The sequence below is a fragment of the Sinohyriopsis cumingii genome, chromosome 1, assembly GCF_028554795.1.
Source record: "Sinohyriopsis cumingii isolate HCF-2022 chromosome 1, ASM2855479v2, whole genome shotgun sequence".
Classification (NCBI taxonomy): Eukaryota; Metazoa; Mollusca; class Bivalvia; order Unionida; family Unionidae; genus Sinohyriopsis; species Sinohyriopsis cumingii.
Genome location: NC_142961.1, coordinates 111,885,935 through 111,911,797, shown reverse-complemented (window position 1 = coordinate 111,911,797; position 25,863 = coordinate 111,885,935). Strand labels below are relative to the sequence as shown.

At 36.6% G+C, this 25,863-nt stretch overlaps 1 protein-coding gene across 1 annotated transcript in view; it reads left to right on the top strand.

Annotated features, from left to right (window-relative positions):
• Nucleotides 1-23,040, top strand: part of LOC149807623 (anaphase-promoting complex subunit 2-like) — a 57,738-nt gene extending 34,698 nt beyond the window's left edge. Inside the window, exons 8-12 of the mRNA XM_089968937.1 lie at nt 2,955-3,241; nt 10,487-10,649; nt 17,262-17,357; nt 19,620-19,849; nt 22,726-23,040. Of these exons, the coding sequence (XP_089825063.1) occupies nt 2,955-3,241; nt 10,487-10,649; nt 17,262-17,357; nt 19,620-19,849; nt 22,726-22,929 (980 nt within the window). The 3' untranslated portion in view covers nt 22,930-23,040. The remainder of the gene's footprint in view (nt 1-2,954; nt 3,242-10,486; nt 10,650-17,261; nt 17,358-19,619; nt 19,850-22,725) is intronic.
• The last annotated feature ends 2,823 nt before the right edge of the window (nt 23,041-25,863 follow it).

Below are 25,863 nucleotides of genomic sequence, written 5' to 3'. Positions count from 1 at the left end.
AACAGGTGATCACTAGGAAAGATTTTACACACACACACACATTTCCCCTTTTTAAAGACTCATAGTGAGGGAAAATGTAACTCCAGACCTGCCAACTCATTCAATTTTGCAGTAAGTCTTAAGAAAATTACCCTTAAAATGCAGACTTATGGCATGCTAGCAAAAACTACGGAAAATGATTGTTGCCGAAAAATCTGGATAATTGGTTCATCTGTGGTTTTTTTCATTTTTTTATGATCTGGGTTTCATCTTAGAATTAGTGAAATTAGTCAGGGAACCAGACTAGCTTTACAGCAGCACCCTAGATGCTGTAAACTGCACTTATTTGTTCATGTGAAGCGTCTGCATAATCAAACTGTTGACTAAAGAATTTTTAAAAATGGTGTCCAGAAAGTGATGCATGTTTAAGACGAAAGGGAAAATAAGCTTCTAGAAAAGTGTTAATAATCAACACAGAAGAATAAAAAGGAGTATTCAGATTCTTGTGAATAAAAGCTGGAAAGGACGCAGTTACATTTATTGGACATCACGTGCCAATTTGAGTATGTCTCATAGTGGGAGATATGATTGCCATTGTCATGTGAAATAGAAAAGAAGTTCCAAGAATTATGTCAATCTGAGAGACAGCAACAAGCCATTGAGCTACATAGGGTTTGGAACTAGAGTTTGTGCAACTATACTAGTGGTAAATAAAGTCTGCATGTACTTTACAAACTTTTCAGTTGAACATAAAGTTTATTGTCGATGCGTCACATTTCTAATTACACTTTCCAGCTTTGCAATAGCAGTTATTGATATTTTGTTACACCATACTGAAAACTGGTCAATCTTATGGAAAAAAATCAACTGCCTTACTGAGATGGACTCGTCAGGGTTGGCAGGTCTGTAACTCCGTGACCCATTTCCTTGCCTGAGCTGTAACTTTTGAAGTACTGAAGATATTTTCATGAAATTTTATTGTCACTGTTCTAGAAGTGGGGGATATTGTGAATAAATCTGTTTGTACATATTGTTATAATATCCTTGAACTCCCTCACCATTTTCTTTGGTCTGTTTTAATAGCACTTTTAATACATTAACCTTTCCCTAGCAAGTTATCATTTGTTTTCACTGTCCAATTTCCAAAAGTTTTCATTTGTTATCATTTAATGATGAAAGCATACCAACATTTGCTTCAAAACTGAAAATAACAATATGTAAATGCTCATAAGTGTGTTAAGAACTGAATCGCTAATTCACATTTTAAATATATTTTCTGAAGATATTTTCTTTCATCCGTTTGAAATCATAAGTGAACCTGTCAAACAGTAATAATGGTTGACGTCAGTGTCTAGGAAGTGCCTCTTCAATAAACTGACATTTTTCATAATTAATTTTGCACATGCATTAAGAAAAATAAACAATCTTTGGAAGATCTAGCTTAAAAAAAGTACTACACTGTGTTGTGGAATTCAAGGAGCACTATAAGGTCAAGGTTGAATTCTTTTATGAAAGAAGCGGAGAGAGATTTTTATCTAACTAGTAGACAACAATATTATGACACTGTCACATATCGTCAAGACAGGTCAGTGTTGCATACCAGCAAGATGGAGGTCAGTGTTTTTGTGATGTCTAGTAGGTACAGAATAAAAATGATACTGATCTGATGTCCATTATAGCTGTTATCAAAATCCTGTTATTGCTGCTCCTGCTGAATCAACATGGAGTTTTCACTAAAGAACTTCTTACAATGACCAGGTCTTCCTAAATAAAAATGGTGACACTTGACATCCAATGTGGCCACCATGGCAGCCATCTTAAAAATATTATCATATCATTATTTGAACAGAAAGTTGTATTGACATGGGGTTTTCACCAGAAGTACTTCTTGTGGTGTCCAGTTGGTCTTAAAAACTGGTGCCTATTTAATGCAAATTATGGCTATCACAGTGGCCATCTTGAAAATCTTTTTACTGCTACTCCTGAATGCAAAGTCACTTCTTAAAAATATTCTTACCTCTTGTCTCCAAATGGATGGCTATATCAACATGGGGTTTTGAGTATGCTTCTTATGATATGCAGTTTGGTTTTGAATGAAATTGGTACCAGTCATAGATCAAATATGGCTGCCATGACAACTGTCTTAAAAATCTTGTTGTTACTAATTCCACTGATTGGATAATTATTATGACAGGATGTCTGCTTGGTCCTAAATGAAAATAGTGCCAAGCTGACATCCACTGTAAGTACCACAATTAGCTAATTTGAAAAACATTTTATCCCTGAAGAATATCAGAGATGTTTAAGCACTTGACATTTGAAAGGAAGAAATGGTCTTATCTTTAAATCCTGAAAATTCTTTTCGCCCAGTAGAGCTTCAGTACCTTTGAAGGACTCCTTTATCATTTGTTTTTTTTTGCTAAGGTGATATAACTAGCATTATAGCACAGTTTATAATTATATATTTTATTAATTGGGATTTAGTAGCTATTGCTATATATCGGTATTTCCAGCACTATGCAACCTATGCGATGAAACAATGATTTAGTAATTTTCCACAGATGTATGAATCTTTAGCAGTTAGCAGAGTTAGCACATAAAAAAACGTATGATCTGTTTTTTTTTTTTTTTAGGAAACTGTGTGTATCCCTCATCCTCATGAGAAATATTTTTGATAGTTTGAATGTAATGGAAAAAACTATAGCCTAGTCGTGTAGTTTTGGCATGGACATATTTCAGTCCCTCCACGTATGTGGCACAGAACCTGTATCCATTCTCTTTACCAAATATAGTTTGTATTACTAATAATAATAACAAACTGCATGGTCTTACTAACATGAGTAACAAAGCATAGATCCACTGGACTTTCAGGTCAGTTACATATATATAATTTGTGGAAAGTTTTTTTAAAAAATACTTAGAGTCAAAGTTGAGTTTTTAGTGGAATGGTAACAGCATTTTCTGTAACATTTCAGCCACAGCATCAAAGAGCAGGAGAGCTTCTGACATTATCAGCATGCTGGTTAATATCTATGGCAGTAAAGAGCTTTTTGTGAATGAGTATCGCACCCTGCTGGCTGATAGAATCCTCACAAACTTTAACTATGAGATTGAGAGGGAGATACGTTACCTTGAGCACCTGAAGCTGAGGTTTGGGGAATCACAGCTGCACTACTGTGAGGTCATGCTCAAAGATGTGGCAGACTCAAAAAGAATTAATACCAGGATCAAGGAAGAAAAAGCACGGAGGAATGAACAGGAGGTAGTATTGGTCAAAGTCAAATTCTTAGATTAAGAACACGCTCCATGTTGCACCTAAAAGAAAGATTGCCATATAGACAAAGAGTAGTTCCTTGCACTCTTCTTTGTTCTGAGAGTCGTACTGTGTAAATAAGCACAAATAAATTTTAGGTTTGTGGTGTACATTTCATGGACATTGGATACAAGTATTTACTTTATTACAGTTTGAATTTACATGAGTGTTGCTCCATGTGGGAGAGATGATTCCTGATTCTATCAAGAAACCATTGATCTCCATGGGGGAGAGATTATTCCTGATTTTATCAAGAAACCATTGATCTCCATGGGGGAGAGATGGTTCCTGATTCTTTCAAGAAACAACCATTGATCTCCATGGGGGAGAGATGGTTCCTGATTCTATCAAGAAACCATTGATCTCCATGTGGGAGAGATGGTTCCTGATTCTGTCAAGAAACCATTGATCTCCATGTGGGAGAGATGGTTCCTGATTCTGTCAAGAAACCATTGATCTCCATGTGGGAGAGATGGTTCCTGATTCTGTCAAGAAACCATTGATCTCCATGTGGGAGAGATGGTTCCTGATTCTGTCAAGAAACCATTGATCTCCATGTGGGAGAGATGGTTCCTGATTCTGTCAAGAAACCATTGATCTCCATGTGGGAGAGATGGTTCCTGATTCTGTCAAGAAACCATTGATCTCCATGTGGGAGAGATGGTTCCTGATTCTGTCAAGAAACCATTGATCTCCATGTGGGAGAGATGGTTCCTGATTCTGTCAAGAAACCATTGATCTCCATGTGGGAGAGATGGTTCCTGATTCTGTCAAGAAACCATTGATCTCCATGTGGGAGAGATGGTTCCTGATTCTGTCAAGAAACCATTGATCTCCATGTGGGAGAGATGGTTCCTGATTCTGTCAAGAAACCATTGATCTCCATGTGGGAGAGATGGTTCCTGATTCTATCAAGAAACCATTGATCTCCATGTGGGAGAGATGGTTCCTGATTCTATCAAGAAACCATTGATCTCCATGGGGTTCTGAACTGGAGGCCACTAAGCTCTAAGTTTACTTTTCAGATCTTTTGACTAAACGAGTGATACCACACTCATTGTGAAAATCATAGATACGTATTTATTAAGTTACCGGTAACAGAAAAATTCAGCTGGTACAAGGTACAAGGAAATTAGAATCAACATCATGAAATTCTCAGTTTATAATAAAAGGTAATACATTTTCTTTCCAAACAACATTCTCAAATACATTGTGAATAACAATATTCAACAAAATATCAATCAATGAAAATGTTACCCATGCCTACTGGTGGCAACATGTTCATAAATAAATCCTAATTAAATAAGTTTTGTCTAGTGAAATTCATGCTTTAGTTCAATCTTTTAATTTGGTTTTAGTGTAGTCATCATTATACAATATGCCCAAAAGTGAAAATTGTCGGATACATCCTATCATTGACGAGGGTTTCTCTGAGAACCTAATTAAGTGCTGACCCTGTTTTGATATTTGACTTGTGGAAGTATTTCTTGTAATGTTACCCTCAGTTAAAAGTAGACCTGCTTTGTTTTATCATGATAATTCATTTTTTGTATCAAATCAAATAAAGGGTTGGGAATCAAGAAAAGGCATGCAAATCCTACCTGTGAAAGGGTTAGTTGTCACTGTTTTGTATCAGTTCGAAATTAAATTTAACTGTGATATGTTTTACAATGATTATTCTCTTGTCTCCCCCTTCCTTCTCCCAGGTTCAGTATGGGGAGAAAAAATTGTGTCACCCAAACTTGCATCATGGGTCATGGGTCATTGTTTAGATCTATTGATATACCCCATATTTTTAACCAAAAGTAGTAAAAATCATACTCAAGACTGCATGTTACTTTTTACACGCACACCAGAAGGTGGATTGTTATGATGTTATCCATCCATCTGTCTGTATTTGTCCATTCATTCTTTAATTACTTTCTGCACATTAACTTGATTTCTCACTGGCTATCCATACCCGAGTTTTGTTAGTAGCTTGTGTTGTGGACATGGAAAGAAACATTTCAGTTTTGGACTAAAATAGTCAATGCTACACCACTGAAAGTAGGAAAACTGTTTGCAGAAAACAACTTGACATGTATGACAGATACATTGAGCACAATCTGATTAAAATCTGGTAACCTGTGTGATTACCGTAAGATGTGAATTGATTGGGAGGTTAAAAAATCAGAGTTGAAGTTAAAAATGACCCTTTGAAGAAAAATGGCTTCTGTTCAATATCTTAAGTTCCTTAACACCCATTTTGACCAAAATGTGTGGACAGAATGCATTTGAGAGAAGGAAGACACCTATTCATATTGGAGTCTGAAGGTCAACGGGGCTGAAAGAAGGTAAAGTGATTTCCACAAAACTACTTACATTTTGCACCACATGATTCAACCTGTGCTAGATATTTAAGAGAAAAAAGACATCTTTTGACCTTTGGGTTAAAAAGTCAAATATTAGAGTCAGGGGAATTCCAAGAAGGAAAATGATTTCCACCAGATGTCTAAAGTCCTATATCACAAACCATGACCAAACATTGTTGTAGCTTTCATTTGAGACAAGAAAGGCACCTGTCAATTTTGGGGTCAGAGGTCATGGTCACTGAGTCTGAAGGAAGAAAATGGGTTTTGCTGGGCTCTGTCCTTTACCAACTTTTTGGGATGGCTTGCAACCTGGAGTTGGTGACAGGTGGACCAAGTCACCCTGGACATTCAAGCTCTTGCCAGCCTGATGTTGAAAGATGTTGGGAACTGGGAGTTGCTGTATGTATGCCAGACTAGTGAAGGGGATTGGAATGCACCCACTGCCACCAACACCACCACAATAATCCCTCAATCCCTATAGTATGTAGAGATATCCATTTCAGTGAAGTGAATTGTCCTTCTCATTTATGCTGCCTTAGGTATTGGAGCCTTGACCTAATAGCAGGATTGATGTTGTTGCTCATGGTCCAATATGATTTGCACATCAAGTAGTAGATATAAAATGGAAGGGTGGAGACCAGTCTTCTTGCCCAAGAGGTGCAGGGAAGGTCTAGAAGTATGATCGTTCTCCAGCCGAGTCTACTGCTAAGGACAGTCCCCTCACTCCACTTGAGGAATTGCAGGATGAGGCTCACCACCCCACCACCCAGGGTTCCTCCTCATCAGAGAGACACAGCATCACAAAGTCCTGCCTCCCTGAAACAATAACAGTTGTCAAGGTGTCCTGTCACACTTAATGGACTCTAATGAGTTCATTGCAAAACAACCTGTGATGGTTCCAGATCATCCCTTTAGGTCTCCTGAATCCTCCAATTATCAACTCTGACAGCACAGGAGAAAGAGATCTTGTCATTTCTTAAGGTGGTAAATGAATTTTACCAGCGTCTGCTCGTAGATTTAGAGAGACTCTCCAGACCTAGCTCACAGCCAGATCTTCTTTTTCTTCCCCATTCAGATGTTGTCAAGGAGCTTTCTCCAAGGTTTTGTAAAGGTCAGGAGTTTGCCAGGCAGCATTAAGGGTGTTCAGTCTCTCATGTTGACACCTTTGGTCCCTGCGGTTAGCTACATTATATAATTTCCTGTCTGGTCTCTTTAGTTGGCATTTTCATTGGGACCTGGGGTTAAGATGATGGAGGCATTAGAACTTAAGGTAAGTTGTTTGTCACCATAGCCTTGCATGCAGATCTTTCCTTGGAAGCATCCCAGCAGCCTTCTGAAAGAGTAATCTCTTGTCTCCAGGTTCACTACTGTAACAGTGCTTGTTGTAGGTGGATACCAAAACCTCTAGGCATTTTATCCATGCCAGCGGTGCTGTCAGCAGAGCTGCTTCAACTCTGTATAGATGTTGCTCTGGACATGCCTAAGGTCTTACTGGTGTTTAGGTTTCTGGGTCCTACTGGGGCACAGTAAGAACCTTCCTCAGGCTGCACCTCTGGAGGCAGAGACTGACTCTTCATAGGGTTCATTCCCTCCATGGTATCTCAAGGCTAGAAGGACCAGCAACACTGGTTCCTTGTATCTCCTCTTGACCCATCAAAACCAGTCTGGAAGTAAGGTCAGCCTAATCAGCCTACTGGACCTTCAGTGAAGTTCTTCAAAAAGCCCAGTCGAAAATCCAAAACAATATCATTCTCTGCCCCATATATTGGTTGCAAAACAGGGTCAACAGAAAGTCCCAGGGAGGGGGGGGGAACCCAAGGGACTTGCTCCCTCTTCTGCAAGGCAACTTTCTTCCACCAATTCCAAACTCTATTTTTACAGGTCTGGTATAACATAATGGACAATGTATATTCTCTGTATTATAAACCAAGGATACCTGCTTTAGTTTCTTGACCTTCCTCCTTTGGCAATGACCCCATGCTGTTCTACTATTCATAAGACCTGGTAACTGGGTGGCCTCAATTGACCTCAGTTTTTCTTCTAGTATGAAGTTTTGTCTGGACCAGTAGGTTTTCCAGTTTTGTGCTCTGCCATTCAGCAAAGACACCACAACCAGAACCTTTAGCAGATTAATGGGAGTATTTGCCACTGGGGATCCCAATCCTCCATGATAACTTTTTGATCCACATTGGCCATTTAAGATCTGCCTCATTAGTAGTCCATAATGACCTAGCCAGGCCTTATATGAAACCCTGAGAAATTTGAGCTCGTTCCATCTTGGCATTTTGTATATGTGGTGAAGAAATTCCTCATGAATGGGAATTAATTCATGTCCTGCTGGCTCTTTTGGAGACTCTGAGAGTCAAGACTTTGTTTTAAGTATGCCTATATCTATACCTTGTGGGAATCTTGAACTCTGCAGCTGACCTGGTTATGCTAAGAAGACTACACTTGCTCTCCTCCAGTTTCTCATTGTGGTGAACTAGAAACTGCACAGGGATCCTCTGACATATCAGATTTCTCACTTCTACTTGAGTTGTTGGAAAAATTGGGATCAGTTTCTCACTTGAGTACACATGCAGGCCCCCAAACTCAACTTCTATTTGTTCACAGATGCATCATATTTCAGGATGGGCTGCTCACCGGGATCTAGAAGGAATAGTTCTTAAGGGCACATGGTCCCAAGAAGAATCCTCCAAGTTGGACATGGTGGCGGTATTTTTTTCCCTACAGGGGCACATCTCCTCTGACAACAAGCATGCCTTGGGCGACAAAGAGACACACATGCCCCTTCTATTCTCCTGGCAGTTTGGAACCTTCTTTCCTGGGCAACCATGGAAGGATTAACCTCCGAGTTCATATTTCCAGCAAGAACAATATTTTAGCAGACATTCTTTCCCAGAGAGGAAATATCGTCCTAATTTAATGATTTCTGTAGAAAGGATCTTCACTGCTCAGCTCATTTTGACAGTCCCACTGTGACAACAGTGATAGTGGTTCAGTGATCTTTTGACCTCTTGAAAGACCTGGCCAGGACATTGTCTCAGATGAGGGACTTTATGTTGCAGCCCATGGACTCACTTCTGCACAACATCCCAAAGATTTTTGACCTTCATGTTGACCTGTTTCAAGCAGTCAATCTGTGTTCAAGTTACATTGTTCAGGCCAAGAAATGCTCCACATCCAAGGTCTATGATGCCAAGTGGAGAATCTTTTGCGATTGGTGCAGAAGGAAACATGTTACTCTTAGTTATCCTGAACAAAATATTTTTAAAAAATTTAAGCCATTGCTTTGGAAACATGTATTTTTAACCTTATCAGGTATTTTTAGCAGTTGAGACCATTGTTTTGCTCACTGATACTAAGATAGAATCTCATGCATATTGTGATCTTTGATTAAACCCCCACCCCACCCCATGAACCTTTGGGTGAAACTTTCTTCAAAACCCTTAAACTCAAAACCATTTTCTTGCTGCCCTTAGCATCTTCAAGGCAAAGAAGTGAGCTTCATGCCAGGTCTATAGAAGAATGTTGTTTACTGTTCAATTGCAGTTACAAGTTGGTTTATCTCTTTTGCCAACCAGTTTTTCTCAAGAAAAGAAAAAACCAACATCCTTCTGTAGCTCCACTGCCTGTTGAGATCTCAGTCTCAGTTGTATTTGTACTGGTGGTGATATGTCAAGTTAGGGCTTTATGATTCTATTTGGCTGCTACTAGAAGAAGAAAGGGCAGGTAGCATCTTTTTCTTCCCATAAATGGTTCTGCTGATATTTGGCAGCCACTATTTCTAGGTGGATTGTCCAAACAATCAAGAGGGCTTATCAGTCCCTAACTGATAGGGACCTTTTATTCATTGAGATAAAAACCCATAAGGTTCAAGCCATTGCTGCTTTATTGGCATGACAAAAAAAAAACATTCATCATTTGATAATGTTATGAAAGCTGCATTTTGTCAGTCACACAGGACCTTTTCTCATTCTGCCTTTGTTCCTTGGTGTGCCAAGGCAGAGATGTATTTTCTTTAGTCATGGCTCAAAAAGTAGCCCAAGCAGATATGAGTAGTGGATTTTTCTTTCAAAATATCATTCTTCATACCAGTACAGAGGTCATCATCCTCCCTGCACACTGGCAAATTCAGCTATGCAATAGTGACAGGTAACATGTTACAGTTATTAAAATTTAGTTTGGGGGAGGGTGAACTAATTCTGATGATGTGGTATTTAGCCATCTCTTTTGCCAGATTCTCTCCTCACACCTGGCTCTGATTTCCCACAAGTAGTCTGTGTCCATATAAAGGAAGATGGCTACTGCGCATGGGCTTACAATGAAGGAAACAGACTGGGTCTGTATTCTTCTAGATCTCAACTTTCACTTTCTGTTTCATGGGAGGATGGAGTTTTTATTATACAGACGAGGGTAATTTCTGTACCAGAACGGTAAGCTGTGGATTAGTTACAGGTAGGTATTACAACATTAAAAGTAGTTTTCCCCACCCTTTCAAAACAACTACATACTCCTGAGTTTTTGAGTTTCATCATTAGCCAATCAAAAGTGATGATACAAAAATAAATCTCTTTGCAATTTGTTTAGCACAGGTCTGAAGCTCATACTTGGGATCAAGGGTTTCATGATCATAATTTTAATGTATGGCATGGACTTAGATCTGTCAGTATCTTATCTAATGACAGATCTGTGACTTTACTTTTGCAGTTGAGCATACACTATGCACAGGTAAGTATTGTTATAAATGTATGTATCATCCACATGCTCTGTATGTTCATTACTGCATATGTTTATTGATTAAGATAAATGATATTAATAGGTTGATTGTTTTTATCTTTAGGTTGTTGAAGTCAATTCCATGATCCTGTCGGCCCAGTTCTGGCCAGCTTTTCGTGAAGAAAAGATAACTTTGCCAGAGGAGATGCAGAAATTATTGGAAGCCTATACCAAAAAGTTTGAAGCTTTGAAAGGGAATAGAACGTTACAGTGGAAATCTCATTTAGGTATAAATTCATTTTTAATCTGTTGAATCTCATTGCCACTTAATAATATTTGGATTTAAACACATTTTATACAATATTTAAGGATGATTACACCTCTCCCTCGATAACTCACACACAACGGGGTCCACAAACATATACCGCATTATAAGCGAGGCACAAGTTACAGAGAGACTTCCAAAAAATTGAAAAAGCTTGCTCTGACATCGAGAAAACCATGGGGGGAGCGGCATTAGGGAACTGGCCTGTTTATTGACTGAATCCTCATTTTACAATTACGTCGATAATTTTTAAAAATGCGCTTTTTCTAATGAAGTTGTTTGTTATTCTGTTTAAATAACATTTATTTTCAAAATGTCCAACATATCAAAGATCGTTCCAATTGGTTTCAACAAACATCGTGTGTACATGTAAAAAAATCTATGTATTATGTCACTGCTTTTTGTTTTCTTGATGAGTCTGGTTCCTGTAGTAGTGTTTAATATTATCCTGCCAAATTGGGAGTCCACAGAGCAGGGAACTAGCCTAACTGTTCTTACACCACCAAACAAGATTCCTTTTCCTCAGAAACATGCGACATTTATTTCGTGAGACAATCATCCATGTTGAAACTCAATTTTTGTATTGCTCAGTTAGTACAATATTGATGTCATGAATTAATCATTTGGAATAATGAAACTTCTTATCATCCTTTAGGATATCTCTAAAGAAACTCGCTTGCCCACAATGGTCCGTATTTGTGAAACCTAGCTCTTTTTACAAAGTATTCATTTCACTTGGCTGCCTTGTTATCTTTGATCACAGTTATGAAAGAGTCGGTTAATTTAAGGTAGTTGATGTTACATACACAATAACATTTATAAGTATTCGATTATATGTCCGGAGCCCGCTAGATTTTAGGTTTATAGGATTTTTGTGCCTTTTAAATTTTCTTTTATTAAACCTTCTTTATTTGATTCAAAAGACATTATTAACACGATAATACAAAGGAGGCCAGCTTTTAATTCAGTGCAACAATACAACAAATACTTCTGAAACTCAGTTATCAAAACATGGTCAGCATTTAATTTGGTTCTCAGAGAAAAGCTCGTGGACATAGCTGTTACGGTAGATTGAAGCATTTTACGTTTAATTACAAGAGGACACATTGCATTTATGACGATTACACTTAAAAGGAACTAAAAGATAGAACTAGAATGTAAATTTCAATTGATAAAAAAATTATTTAATTTGTATTTATTAAAGTACTGCCTCGACTTGGCGTGAGTGACATTTTCATTGATCAAAATTTCCTTACATATCGTTAATTGTGGTGTACTAGGAATGTTGTTTGGAATGAAAATATAAAAAATTATGTGACCTATTTTTAAATTTGATACTTGATAGTGTTGATTAAAATTTCCAGGTCCTATCTACCATTTTCGATGATAAAACGAGCAATACATCAAAGTGTCCATTACCAATTTTGATCACGATTTTCTTCAAGTTCAACAAATAGGGATACATTTTTGGTGTATTTTCTGGCTTAAAAAATGGGATCCACGCCTGACCCCACCGCCACGTTATAAGTGGGTTCGCGAGTTAAGGCCAGACTCTGCCATCAGATAAGATTGCTCAATAGTAAGTCTGATCTAGCCTGCTCACGGCTAATAATAAGTCTGATCTAGCCTGCTCACGGCTAATAATAAGTCTGATCTAGCCTGCTCACGGCTAATAATAAGTCTGATCTAGCCTGCTCACGGCTAATAATAAGTCTGATCTAGCCTGCTCATGGCTAATAATAAGTCTGATCTAGCCTGCTCACGCCTAATAATAAGTCTGATCTAGCCTACATGTATGCCTGAGGTCACTGCATACTGTGATCTATTAACACATATCCTGTCCCAACATTGTAACACAGGCACACACATGGAAGAAACAGTGCCATGATGGGCTTCTGTCAATCTCTGGCCAGTTTAGTGCCATTGTACCCAGTTGCTATTATGGACTCACAGGCACACTTAAGGGAAAAGACATCCAATATAGTGATGCAGCAGTCCTATGTTGCTTTATGGCCAGTTCAATACCATTGTGCCTAATTGCTTTTATATATCCACTGCAGTCGATAGTCATGAAATGGTGGATACCTATTATGGATCCTATTAGGCCTGGTATCTTACAGATGCATCTCAGTCCAATGCTATCACATACCAATGTCATATGGCTCCTTGATAACCCTTCATGACTTATTTCCATTACCAGAATAAAAATATTTCATTCCTGAAAGCCTGGTATATGATCAGTACAGTCAGAAATAGGCATTATTACCTTGGCACCAAAAGAAGTAAACGGTGGCTCTGTTTCAACCATACTGGACTTGATTATATAAAGTGTGAATATGGTCAGCACAGATTTGGATATGGCTTTTTCTTACGCATCTTAAGTGATCCAGTATTATGTACCCCACCTTGGCAGCATAATATTAGCTTGATTTTGGAGACCAAATGGTCGCCATCCATTATAAGACCCATGTCAGTCTATGGCCAGTGTAGTGTCACTGTGCCTGGGTACCACAACAGACCCATGGCCAGCATAGTGCCTCAGTATCCAAGTGCCACAATGGGCCCAGGTGTGATGCCACAGTATCCAGTTACCATAAGAAAACCATTACAGTCGTAATATTTTTATGGTCATTGACTTTTATGGATCCATCTAGGTCCTTGCCACCATTGTTATAATGCTTCATAATTTATTGTGACTTACCATTTTAATACCAACTGCTCTGGTGGCCTAGTGGTTAGAGCGTCCACCTCGGATGCAGGATGTCACAGCTTCAAATGCTAGCCAAGTCATACCAAAGACTTATAATAGTGGTAATAACAGCTTGGCACTCAGCATTAAGAGGTTAGTGTTAGGACTGGTCGGCCTGGTGTCAGGACAATGGGATGGAATGGAACATCATGCTACATGTCTGCAACATGATGCCCCAGTGCTAGACATTACTATAAATTGTCACACATCATAGCAGTATGACTTAAATATTGTTAAAGGTACATTAAACAATCCAAATCACACACACATCATTATAGTTCCAACTTCAGCAATGTTAAAGTCCCATATGCCAAATACCATTGCAGTGTACCACAACTCATACTCACAAGCTCTATCATCGCTTCTTGATCCTAGTCATTCTGGGATGTATCAGAGTGTGATTGGGATGCAGACTTATTATATGTTTGATTTTTCTCTGTAATCTAAACAAATGATCTAAACCATTTCATTGAGAATCGCATTGGCACTCATGCTGTAGAGTCTGTAATATGACTTGCACAATAACAGTGTAGCTTGCTACACACATCTAGCAATATGGCTGCATCCACTATTTTTGTAGCAGAATAGTTGCATTACTTGCTTTGCCTGCTGTCTGGGCAATTATCATGGATCACAATAGGCTGCCTAAAATAGGTAGACCTTATGGGCCCATAAACCCAAAGCCAAGCCCTTTTTTCTCTCTTATTTTGGAATATGAAAAGACTGTCTAAAACAGGTATATGTTGGGTGTGGGGGTGAATTCCTTCTTTTTCTGTTGAGACAGTCAAACATAAGGCCATGTTTATGCTTCCCTTCGAGAATGCATGTGAATAGGTCTCTTTTCTCAAGAACATGTCAAAAATCTTGACAATATCTTCAATCCTTTCAAGAATCACATCTCAGCCCAATAATTCCTTCACTTCTTGGGTCTCCTCAGTGTGACAGGAGATCCGGTTAACTTGGGTAACCTGTGCTATTTGTGACAAGGTGGAATGCAGACTCTTAACTTTTGTAAAAAAAAAAAAAAAACATGCCTGATATGAAGTCCTGTGCAGTTGACAGTCTTTCCATATATTGAAACAGTATGGACAAATACACTTATCCTTCAGCACCTCTAAAGCCAAAAATCTTGCAAAAGATTGGGGATTAGAAAAACCATCTTGTTCTGATTATACCCTTTCAGTGGGAAATATGGTTATTATGGATAAATTACTTATTAAATTTGTCAATGGGCATTCCAAGAAAATCACCAGCTCAAACAACCTTAAAAGCTAGTTTCATCGGAATCCTGATCTGTTGAACCTGCATGCCTGGATCAGATCAAACAAGACCTAAGGGGCAAACAGTTCTCAGAAGAGAGGGCATCCAGTCTTTTGTGGTGAAACCTCTTTTGACATTGGACCCTTCACCTTAGGGCTGCCTACAGGACATGATGTTAGCTTTTGAAGTAGTACCTAAAAAACAAACAGCTGGTGCAACAAGCGAGACCTCTTTCATTATTACCTTTGGAACAGGGAAAGGTTGCTATCTCAGCTGAGGATAAGGTGGATTATTTGCTCTGCATACACGGAAGAAATAACCCAAGATCAGATGAAATTACTGCACATTTCTACTTACGAAGCTAGTGCAGTCAACACCAGCATTGTATTTGAGTGTAACTTTTCCTTGACTGGGATGCGAGGTCAGAGACAACTTTCTTTAGTTTTTCCTATGAGATCTTTCTTCAGAAGGCTTAGTGGTTCCTGGCAGGACTTATAGCAGCAATACAACAGGATACCTTTGTCATCTGGCAGCTTCTCAATGAAGCGGTTCTGTGTATTGTACGGGATTTCTGTTGTAAAAATGTTTCCACTCAAACACACCAAGGCATATAGTCTCTGTCATTAAGGCATATAGAGTTTCTAGAATCAAGACATATAGGGTCTCTGCTTCAGCCTAGGTATACCTAAAGAGTGGAAGCTGCCTCATGTGACATGCATTATTTGTATATTTGTGCTTGTCAACTTTATGCATATGTGCACATTGTACATTCTGGTTGGGTTTTGCACCCAATATACATATGGTTAAACTGGAATTATAAAACTTTGTGAGGGGATGCACCCTTACCACAAAAGTAGGTCACTGTGACCCATATTTGCTGGTTTTTGCCTAAGTGGAGTTATATTTTGCAAAACTGTTCATGTTAGAATCATCAAACTAGATGAATTTATTCACTGCAATGAGTACCACATTTTTTATACAAAAGCAGGTCTGTCTGACTTAATTTCACCTATTTCAGGTATATACAACTTTCTTGTGGTTACCTCATGGCAACATGCCTTTTTGCCTTTGTATATGGGATGAATCTTTGCAAAAGCAGGTCATAATGGCCCATATTTTACACTTCACTGACTTGAGTTAAATTTTGTTTGATGTTCATTCTTGAGCATTGTTGAAGATAAATAATTAAATTTGATTATTATGTATATCTAATAATAATAATAAAAATAATGTGGACTTAGTACAAGACCTAATCTTTAAAGGGCTAAGCACTTTACAATATTACATAACACATAAAAACATATAAAACAACAAGACTAGAAACACAGACACCATGAAATTACAAAACAAAACATGATGACAATAATTAAGGTAGTAAACATGATTAAATTTTCAAATCGGTTCTTGTAGTCGAAATAGGTGAGTTTTAAGGACACTCTTGAATGAGATCACAATTTTCTTGTGTCTAAGATCATCGGTCAATTCATTCCTTGTAGAGGGGCCCTGGTACACAAAAGAATGAAATTTGCAAACTGGTCTGGAAGGTCAGCTGGAGAAAAGGTGGTTGAAAGTGACATTAGCTTGTTCATAATCTCAAAGAGCTATTTGCAGCTGGAACTGTCAGTTATCTTAATACTGTAGTAGGCTGATTTTGCTGCATGAACTATGTTTGTGAGATTGATCTTTTCATCTTCATAGATCTGCTTATGAATAGTGTGGCTGGTTGAAAGCCAAATCCTCTCAGCCTTGGGGTGTTCTCTTTTCGCAGTGCAAAGCTGGTTCCTAACACTACTGTACCATGAAGAACACTTTTGAATTGATAATCTACATTTGGTAGCAGGGTCATGTTTGTCAAGCAGTAAATGCCAGCACTTATCCAGTTGAACTGCTGTAGGAAGTAACGAAGTTGTCAGGTTTGCATTGTTGTCATGCATATCTGTCATTACCACAACATTATGAAACAAAAGCTCACTGACCTGTATTTCACTTTTTTCTGTGTATTGTGAATGAGTAAATACTGGAAGAGTGGACTGCTTGCATTGGAAGTCATGCACCAGCTACAGTGGCTAATCAAGGTAATTACTGGTCAATGAACCACACATATAATAGTGGTCATACTGATCGTCACTCAAAGGTCACTCAAATCCTTTGACTTCCACCCAGTAAAATCTGGCTTTTGGGGGTAGACAGTGTTAATAGTTTCTAAAGAAGATTTACAAACAGTGATTTGAAAACATGAAAAGGAAAAAAAAAACTTTTTTTAAGAACTCATTGTTGTACCTCAACTTTGATATCATAGGAAAATAAATGTTCTATTTTCTTACTGATGTCTTTTATACTGTGTTGCAAAAGCCAATATTTCATTGGTCAAGATCTCATTAGTCTTAATTTATTTTCTGAATAATAATGTTTTCTATTACTGTTGGAGACTACTAAAAGATGTGAAGAGATGAGTTTTTAAATCATTGATACAAAATTTGTTATTGCTTTGTCTGGATTGGCCTATGCATTCAAAGATATCTTCTTCCTTAAGATGTAAAACTACATGAAATATTATTTTTCCAGGTTTGATGAACATTGATATAGAGCTAAAGGACAGAACCATTAATTTTAACGTGTCCCCAGTCCATGCAGCAATTATCATGCAGTTTCAAGAGAAAAGTAAGTAATGGCTAATTGTATATCAGATATTGATATCAGTTACAAAGATTTTAATTCCATACTCTTACATTTCTCCTGAATATGCTGGGAAATTCGTTTATTTTGCAGGTATTGTTTTTAGCTTGCATGGCCACTATCTTTCATTTATTTTTCATTGTCTGTCAGCACTTGGTTTTGGACCCTCTGCAGCAGGGATTTACATATTTTCTAAAAATTGAACTTGCCCAGGGAAAGTTGAGCTTGCTCCAATAATGTTCAGTTAGAAAATGGCTTCTGATTAACTTAAGAGAAATAGAGAGATAGAAAGAACCAAAAAAAACAGTCCAAGGCTAGGTTAAGGACCTGAATGTTGGCTAATCCCAGATACATTCAGATATTAAGAATAAAATGTATTGATAAGTTAGAATGCCAATATTTATTCCTTATGTGTCAAAAGTGGCTTCGGTTAGAAAATATTCACATTATCACACCTGTGCAAGAAAGTACAAGTGAACTTTGTAATTGACTACAAGATGGAAATATGTATTATGGCATTACAAACAGAACACTTAACACTCCTTAACTCAATATTTTTTTACTTTGCCCATGGGCAAACGATTTTGAACACCACTGGAATTTATTTAGAACTTTATTCATTAGAGCGGTGATGCAACTTTTGGACTGTTGTGGGATTAAATTTGCATTACTGTAAGTTCTTTTTAAATTTTCACTTTGTACTCTAAGGAAGTAAATTATTTGTTGAATTTTACCAAACTTGTTGGCTTTCACTCTTTTCTGTTACTTAGTTTAAGACCATCGAGTCATAATAAAATAGTTTGCCAGTTACTGGTATTGAGATATTTAAGTGCTTGAAATATTTTACATTTATGTTATCACATGTATTATGCTTTATTTTCTGGCATTTCTTATATTCAGTGCCATTAATTACAAATAAATTCAAATTTTTGTATTTTAATGTTTTAATAAATAATAACCCTATTTTCTTTCCTCCTGGAGCACTTCAGATTTTATAACAAAAACCCTTGGCCTTGACAAAAGTCTTGAAAAATTTGATAGTCAATTCAGGTGTATCATTTGATAGGAATTGAATTGGCAACCCAGTGCCCAACGCCTTAGCAACTGAGCCACTGTAGCTTTTTTCATTATGGGATATCAGTGATATCCAGTTATAACTCTAGTGGCAGGGCCTCAAGAGGGTCAATATAGAACAAGGAATCCATATTTACTGCACAAATTAACATGCATTGTAATGCTATGTAAGTGTATAAACTTTTAGGATGGGACTTTTAGCAGTTTCTAAGTAATAAACACTGGCCTAATCCCAAAGGGGCTGGAAGAGAACCATCGGACAACTCTGATGTATAAATTACTTTTATTTTTTATGCTGTGGAAGTGGTCCACTGATTGTATATGGTCATGGAAAAATATAAGGAAAACCAAAATAAATGGAAAATGTAACAGCTATGTGCCATAACATTTTCTTTCCTCTCTACAGTTTCAATATGTGTGTGAATTTGCATTTGTAGGCAGACTTGCATTAACTTCCCTTGCGGGCAAAATCAGGTCCACATGGGTTTCTTGCTTGTGTCTAATGAAAAGATGGTATTTTAATTGATATGTGCATATGAGTTTAAGAGAGAAGGGATCATATTTTCTTTTATCTCTTAAAGATTATTTCTTTGTATGTGCCACAAATTCCTAGAAATTTGTCCACCAAGACAATTTCATGCACCATCTTTGTGTGGGATTATCATAGTAAGTACCTTACCATGATCAAAAAAAGGTTACTGTGACCTGTTTTTCTCATTTCATTGAAGTTCTTTTATGTGCAGGTCAGTGTGCTGTACAGTGTTGATTCTGCAGTAATGTGGGTTTGTGTATTGATTCATTACAATGAGAAGTTTTCATTTAAAACATCGGTAATCCTTTTTTTATGCTTAACTCCAATTTCTGATACATGCTGCAAATCAGGAACAAATATCTGGTTAACCTAGCCAGGATATAGCTCTGTTGTTACTTGCGATTTTTGTTGAGCTTCCCCTGGAGGAAGCTAGATAAAACAGTAATTTTTGTCTCTTAGTTTGTTTCCCTCCATGTTTCCAGCAACAACTTATATTTAATTAGTGTTCAAGTTTTTTATAATGAGCTCAGTGTTGAAGTTTGTACTTGCTAGCTTAATAACAGTTGAGCTGGGCAAAAATTATGTCTTGTGTTGAACTGTAAACTTTTATGACCGATTCTTATACTAGTTAAACTCTTCAGACAAATGGACTGTGGAAGAACTGAGCAAGGCTTTACAGATGCCAGCTACAGCTTTGAGGAGGAAGATAGCTTATTGGCAGAGTCAGGGGCTTTTGAAAGAGGAGAGTAATGACACGTTTGTCTTGGTGGAGGATCATCGTGGGCGTACTCATGATTATCTGATGACTGAGGATGATGAGACAGAGTCGGCAATGGCATCAGCACAGGCACAGAAAGAGGAGGAATATCAGGTATCCATAAATTTAAAGATCAGGGATTTATATAATTATAAAAGTCAGCTTGCACTGGGCAAGCAGACTGGAAAATTGAACTTGCCCTTTAAAAATTTTAGATTGCCCCAAACATATCACAACACAAATAAAACAATATGATAAATGTATGGTATAATTCAAGGAAATCACATTTTATTTATTGACTCTTTTATTTTTTTGTATCTCTGTTGGTAGCTTATACCAAATGCTGATAATTCAAGTTATCCCAAAATATATGTTTAAATAATACACATAGTTATCTAGATTAGAAAGAGTTGGAATGTAAAGAGTTGAAAGAGCAAAAACAAACATGTAGGTGTGTATAGACAGATAAAGGAATAGGTAGACAAGATTTTATAAATAGCTATATTTTTCAGTGAGAGAGAGAATTAAAGCAAGACTGTTCACATGCTCTCAACTCCAGGAATTGTGAACTCTTATTTTATCCATTTACTTAACAATTATCTTGAAATCAACTTTAAATTGGCAGCACACATCAAGACTCATTTGAGAATGATTTGAGAACACTTATTTTGTGTATATAATTGTTTGCCAAGAAGTATGAATCAAGTCTCTGTAATTATCTTGCAAACAAAATATCAAATGCCTCTTGCAGGTGTCACATTTTCCCTACATCAGTCACATTTGGAATAAAATGCTCCTGGTAGTTAATTGTCACAGATGAGTGTCTTTTATTTCCAAACACACCAACAAAGAAATCTCAGGATTTTAGCAGGTAACACCTGCTCACCATAAAATTGGTGACATGCATCAAAACAGTCTTTGAAAAGCCAATGTTTCAAGCAAGTAGGCAATCTGACAAAAGGCTAACTTTGGGCAAGCTGACTAATTCCTGATACACACAAATATTAAAACTACATTGCAACTGATTCGATAAAACATTTATTCCTTATTTGTCACAACTTGCTTTTAATAGTAAATATTCAGTTCATCACGTCTGTGGCAGAAAATGTGAAACTGACCTTAACGTTTACCACATGATTGAAATAACCCATACAGTAGATGAAAGAAACTGTTGCCATGAAGAATGTGCAACATAAAAATGCTAAATAAAGGTGCTGATATTTGTATTGTGGTGAGATTACAGGATATAAAACTTGCATAAAGCATAAAACATTAGGACCTGAACACAACCCATGGTTTCTAAAATAGTTCAATAGAGTTATGTATTTTTACCCACAGACATTAAATACAATTTCTATTTAATATAATGATCACATTATTTCAGAATGTTGTGGAAGTGTTGATTTTACAGATGTGGACAGCCTTAAGTAAACAGTGCAGACCCTGACCTAACAGTCCTTTATGTGATGAAATCTTATTTTTGTTTACAGTTGTGTTTGTGTTCTATCCAAGTAAATATGGGATTTTTCATACTTGCTGAAAATTATAGAACTTAAAGATATAATATTATTAAAGATATAATATTATTGGATATTTGTTCATCAGATGTGATTGCATACAATTAGTCTTTAGCCGTAATCTTGTTACAGTGATTCTTAAATAGAATTATTAGTTGCATGATTTAACGAACATGTTAATTATCATTTTTAAATAGTATCAAGGATATTGTGATACTTATCATAGTCTGTCTGTACCAACATCCATCTCTCTCTTACCATATCATAAACTGCTGGGTGGAATTTCATGACACTTTGTAGTTACTTTAGTTACATTGTCACTTTGGTAACCATTTATGAAGGGGTGTCATCACTTAGCTCAAGTCTGAGAGGTTCCTGAAATGGGATCAACTGTCAGATTTAAATCAAAATTTATATATGCAATCATAGCTGGAGGACACATTATATTTCTGGCAGATTTTGCATTATAACCCCAGGATTACTGTCTGAGTGGGTGTAATGAATGCAGGTGGAATGAGTACAGGTGGTATTTGTTATGCTGAGCCTTTACATTTGCTTTGATCAGATGTTGATGATGGGTTGATAATTATTATTTTTATGGCATATTAGAACTGAAAATATTTAGTGCTGAGGAAATGGGACTAAAATGACTTGTCCAGAGACAAACAACTTCAGCCAGCCCAAATTGGTCTGGCCAGGAATCAAATCAGCGAGCCACTGGGCTCCATTCCTGAAATTTATCAAGAGAAAAATGTTTACTGAGTCACAAAATGCTTTTATTTTCTGAAGGCAACATGTTCTGGTAGGTGTTGTTTACTTTACTATGTTTCACTTTGCTCACTTCATCAGCGGTACAAGAGCCTGTGGAATCATCTGTTTTTGTTTGTCTTTTTTTCATTTCTCATTTGTTTTTGATACACCATTAATTGCTCCTACCCATCTACAACATGCCCGTTTCATACTTCTTTGGATCTAAAATTCTTTTCTAATTGTACATGGTTGACATTCACTGTATTCTTCATCACAGCTCTCAGCTGTTATGTATATAACGTATAGGGCATAAGACTTATAATTTTGTAAATCCATCCAGAGAGTTATGGTGGGTTAGTGATCTTGGCACTGGACATGTTACCAGAATGGTGTAGATTTAAATCCCAGCATCCAACCAGCAATGAACAGCTAATGAGGTCGTTTTGGTGTGACTTTGGGTAAGACATTTTTCTTTGACTTGCCACACCATGATATAACCATGAAAGTACTGATGTGCCACAAAACACAAAAACTAGAACATATCAAAACATAAATCCATATGAAACCCATTTAAGTAAAAGTTTGAAAAGCAGTTTTCTGTTTCTATCTATAGTTTGCTACCTTTTTTTAAAAACACATTTACAGACAATCTCAAAAAAGGGGAGGTCAAGCTCAAAGTTACACAACGGTATAGATAATAGTATTTTTCCTCTTTATTTTCAGATATATTGGTCGTACATTGTGGGCATGCTGACAAATCTGGAGAGTCTGCCAATAGAGCGTATACATAGTATGTTGCGTATGTTTACAATGCAGGGGACCTCTACAATGGAGTGCAGTATTCAAGAGTTGAAACATTTTCTTGACAGGAAGGTTAAAGAGCAACAGCTAATGTATTCTGGGGGTGTTTACAGGTTACCCAAGTGATATTTCGAGTTGTAATGAGCTGTAGTTCAGCAGATAGAAATTAAAGAATTGAGTGCACTAAATATTGCTTAAAGACTATGTGAATCTTTAATAAATTTCTTTGTATATATATATTGTCTTTATTGTAAATCTTATTGCCCAAAGCTTCATGGGTTTTGTTTACCATTGTTTCGTCACATACTAGCAAATTTTGTATCTATCAGGTAAATATGTCATTGCAGACACTATTTTAAGCTGAACCAGAGAAGCAAATCTTGAGCTTCTGTGGTAATTATGTCTTTACCAAGGTGTCAGACTCTAAATATCTCAAAACATCTGGCAAGGTGATACGTTTAAACCTGTTTTTACTGTTCTCGCTTATAAGCAATACCTTGTTTTCAGCAGCCTTCTTTATAAAGGTCTCGTATGCAATTTTTGTAGGAATAAATCTGTATGACGCATATTAAGCAGTTTCATGTCATAAGACAAAATCGTTTTCACTTTTCATAGGTGGCAGCTTTAAAAGAGTTTAGTTGTACCATGCTTGCTTTTTTTGTCTGACATTTTTTGGAGATCAAAGCTTGCAATCATGAATTTGGTATCATGCATGAAATCAGTCTAGGTCATTTTCTGTAAGACTAGTATTGGTTCCTTATAATTTAACTAAATAATGAAATAGAGTTGTTGCTTATGTGGTGAGAATTTGTGTTTAATTGAATAATGCATACAAATTGCAGCTACTAAATATTATAACATGATGAAATTTTGAAAAATAAAGCATTGAACATCCGGAATAGATCTAACAATAATGCACTAAGGATATAAGTAATATGCAGATACAAAAGTAACCTCCAAATTAATTTAATGGTTTTGATGCTGGTTTTTTCTGGCCCTGTACACCTTTGGTTACCTTGCAGCTTATTATTGGAAAAAATAAAATCTGTTCCTGTTTGTACTTGTTTAAAAATGGAAAGTGTGCATCTGTTGTTCAGTATGATGCATGTGGTATTGGAAAAATTGCTTATACTAAGGGAAATGAATTTTGTTTCCTGTAACCTGTGGCAGCTGTGATTACAATTTCAAATGTAATAATGCTCAAATTTTTTTGCAAAAATTAATTTGATGAAGCACTAGATGGAAACCAGAGGAAAAGTTGGTTCCTTCCAAGATGTAAGGGTTACTTCCCTTAGACTGTTCACTGATCAATTAACCAGTTTGTTTAGCAGCTACACAGGTTTCAAATCAAATATTGATACTGTAAGACGTTTTTTAAGATGCAAGTTCCATTTCAGTTCCACACTACTTCTTTAGAAATATATCTAATACAGTGGAACTTGAATTCTTTTCTTTGTCAAAAATTAGTACACAAATAAGTGCAAAGATAGATACAAAGGAAATTTGAATATAAAGTTTGAAACATGGCAATGGAGAGGGGAAATGAAACAAAATTATAATTTATTCTCATTATTTTAGGTAAGATCTGCTAAGATAGATTTATAAAACTATTTTGACATACTTGTAATTTCCTTTGTTTTGGCTTTTATGGTGAATTGTTAATTCTGAATTTTTTAGAACTGTTAGTCAGATTTGAAGTATCAAGCAGTTGAAGTTGAGTTTTATTAGGTGAAATGCAGGAGCCCTATTGCAATCACTTTTCTATTCACATTTCTTGTAACTACCTTAAACCTGCAACCCTGTACATATGACTGGATGCCAGTTTGGTTGGCGAATTGTCTGTAGATGTGCCTTCTTAAAGTTTCATCTTTTCAGATCCAGTTTTGAAGGTGTTATTGCTCCCTTTTTCTTATTATTTTAGATCCCCTCTATAGCAAATCTTTATAAGCAGCATAGTTTATGAACTAGTCAACATATTTAGATTCAATTTGGTGTGTACATGATGTCATAGATCTTGATGTTTCTTTTATTGGTTTTGTCTTGTCAGTTTCAGTTTGGATAGAGTTATGGCCCTCAACAAATACCTATATATATACCTTTACATGGGATGTTGCTTGGAACTGGCAAAGGTGAGGAACCATTTAACATAATCTGATGCAGTTTGATATTAAAATGGTCTCATAGATTTGTACGTGTTTTTATTTGTTAATTCTCAATCACTTTGGACAGAGTTTTGACCTTTTTAATCAGTCCACTGTCCTGTGTGAAGATGTGACATTGACCACATAGGTGTCATGTTCTGGTGACCTCTGAATTAGACAATGGAAATGCAGCTTTCAGAAATGTGAACGTGAATCAATTCTGTCAGCACACATTGATGCTCTTCAGTCATACTGCTCAGTCTCCCAAATGCAAATATATAAGACTTCATCTGATTGGCTGATAAAATTTGCAATTATGGTACTAATATGGACATGACTCTTTAGCAGTCACTGTCAGATTTTCATGTAGACAGTGGAGATCTGATTGCCTTTTTTATGTTTTGTTTCAATCGTTGCACTGGGTAACTGTTTCTTTATTTATCTCATTTATCAAAGTGTGAGAATTTATACAAGAAAGCAACACTGTATCAACCTGATCAATCAAAAAGTTCAGTTTGTGTGGAAATTCACAATTGCTGTTAACGTTCATTACAGACATTATGACCACCTCTACCTGTTGTTTTTTTAATGCCATTATTGTTGATTTGAGATGCATGCTTACCAGTTTACTGTGGTATATTTTCTGGTGGTACAAACCACAGTACTTTTTCACTGTACCAGTATCTCGTGTTTCTGTCAGTAAGGAACGTACAGACATTCCAAAGTACTTTTATTATGACTTGTAGGATATTAACAGCATGTTTATATTTATCACGACAAAATAATTAAAAATATTTTTTTTTTTTCACAAAGGAGTTGTATTTGTCACAAATTATTTTTGAATATTACAATTATGTTTATGATCCTTTATTCACAGGTTTAACATGTGTCACATACACCAACATGGTGGCCAGATGTG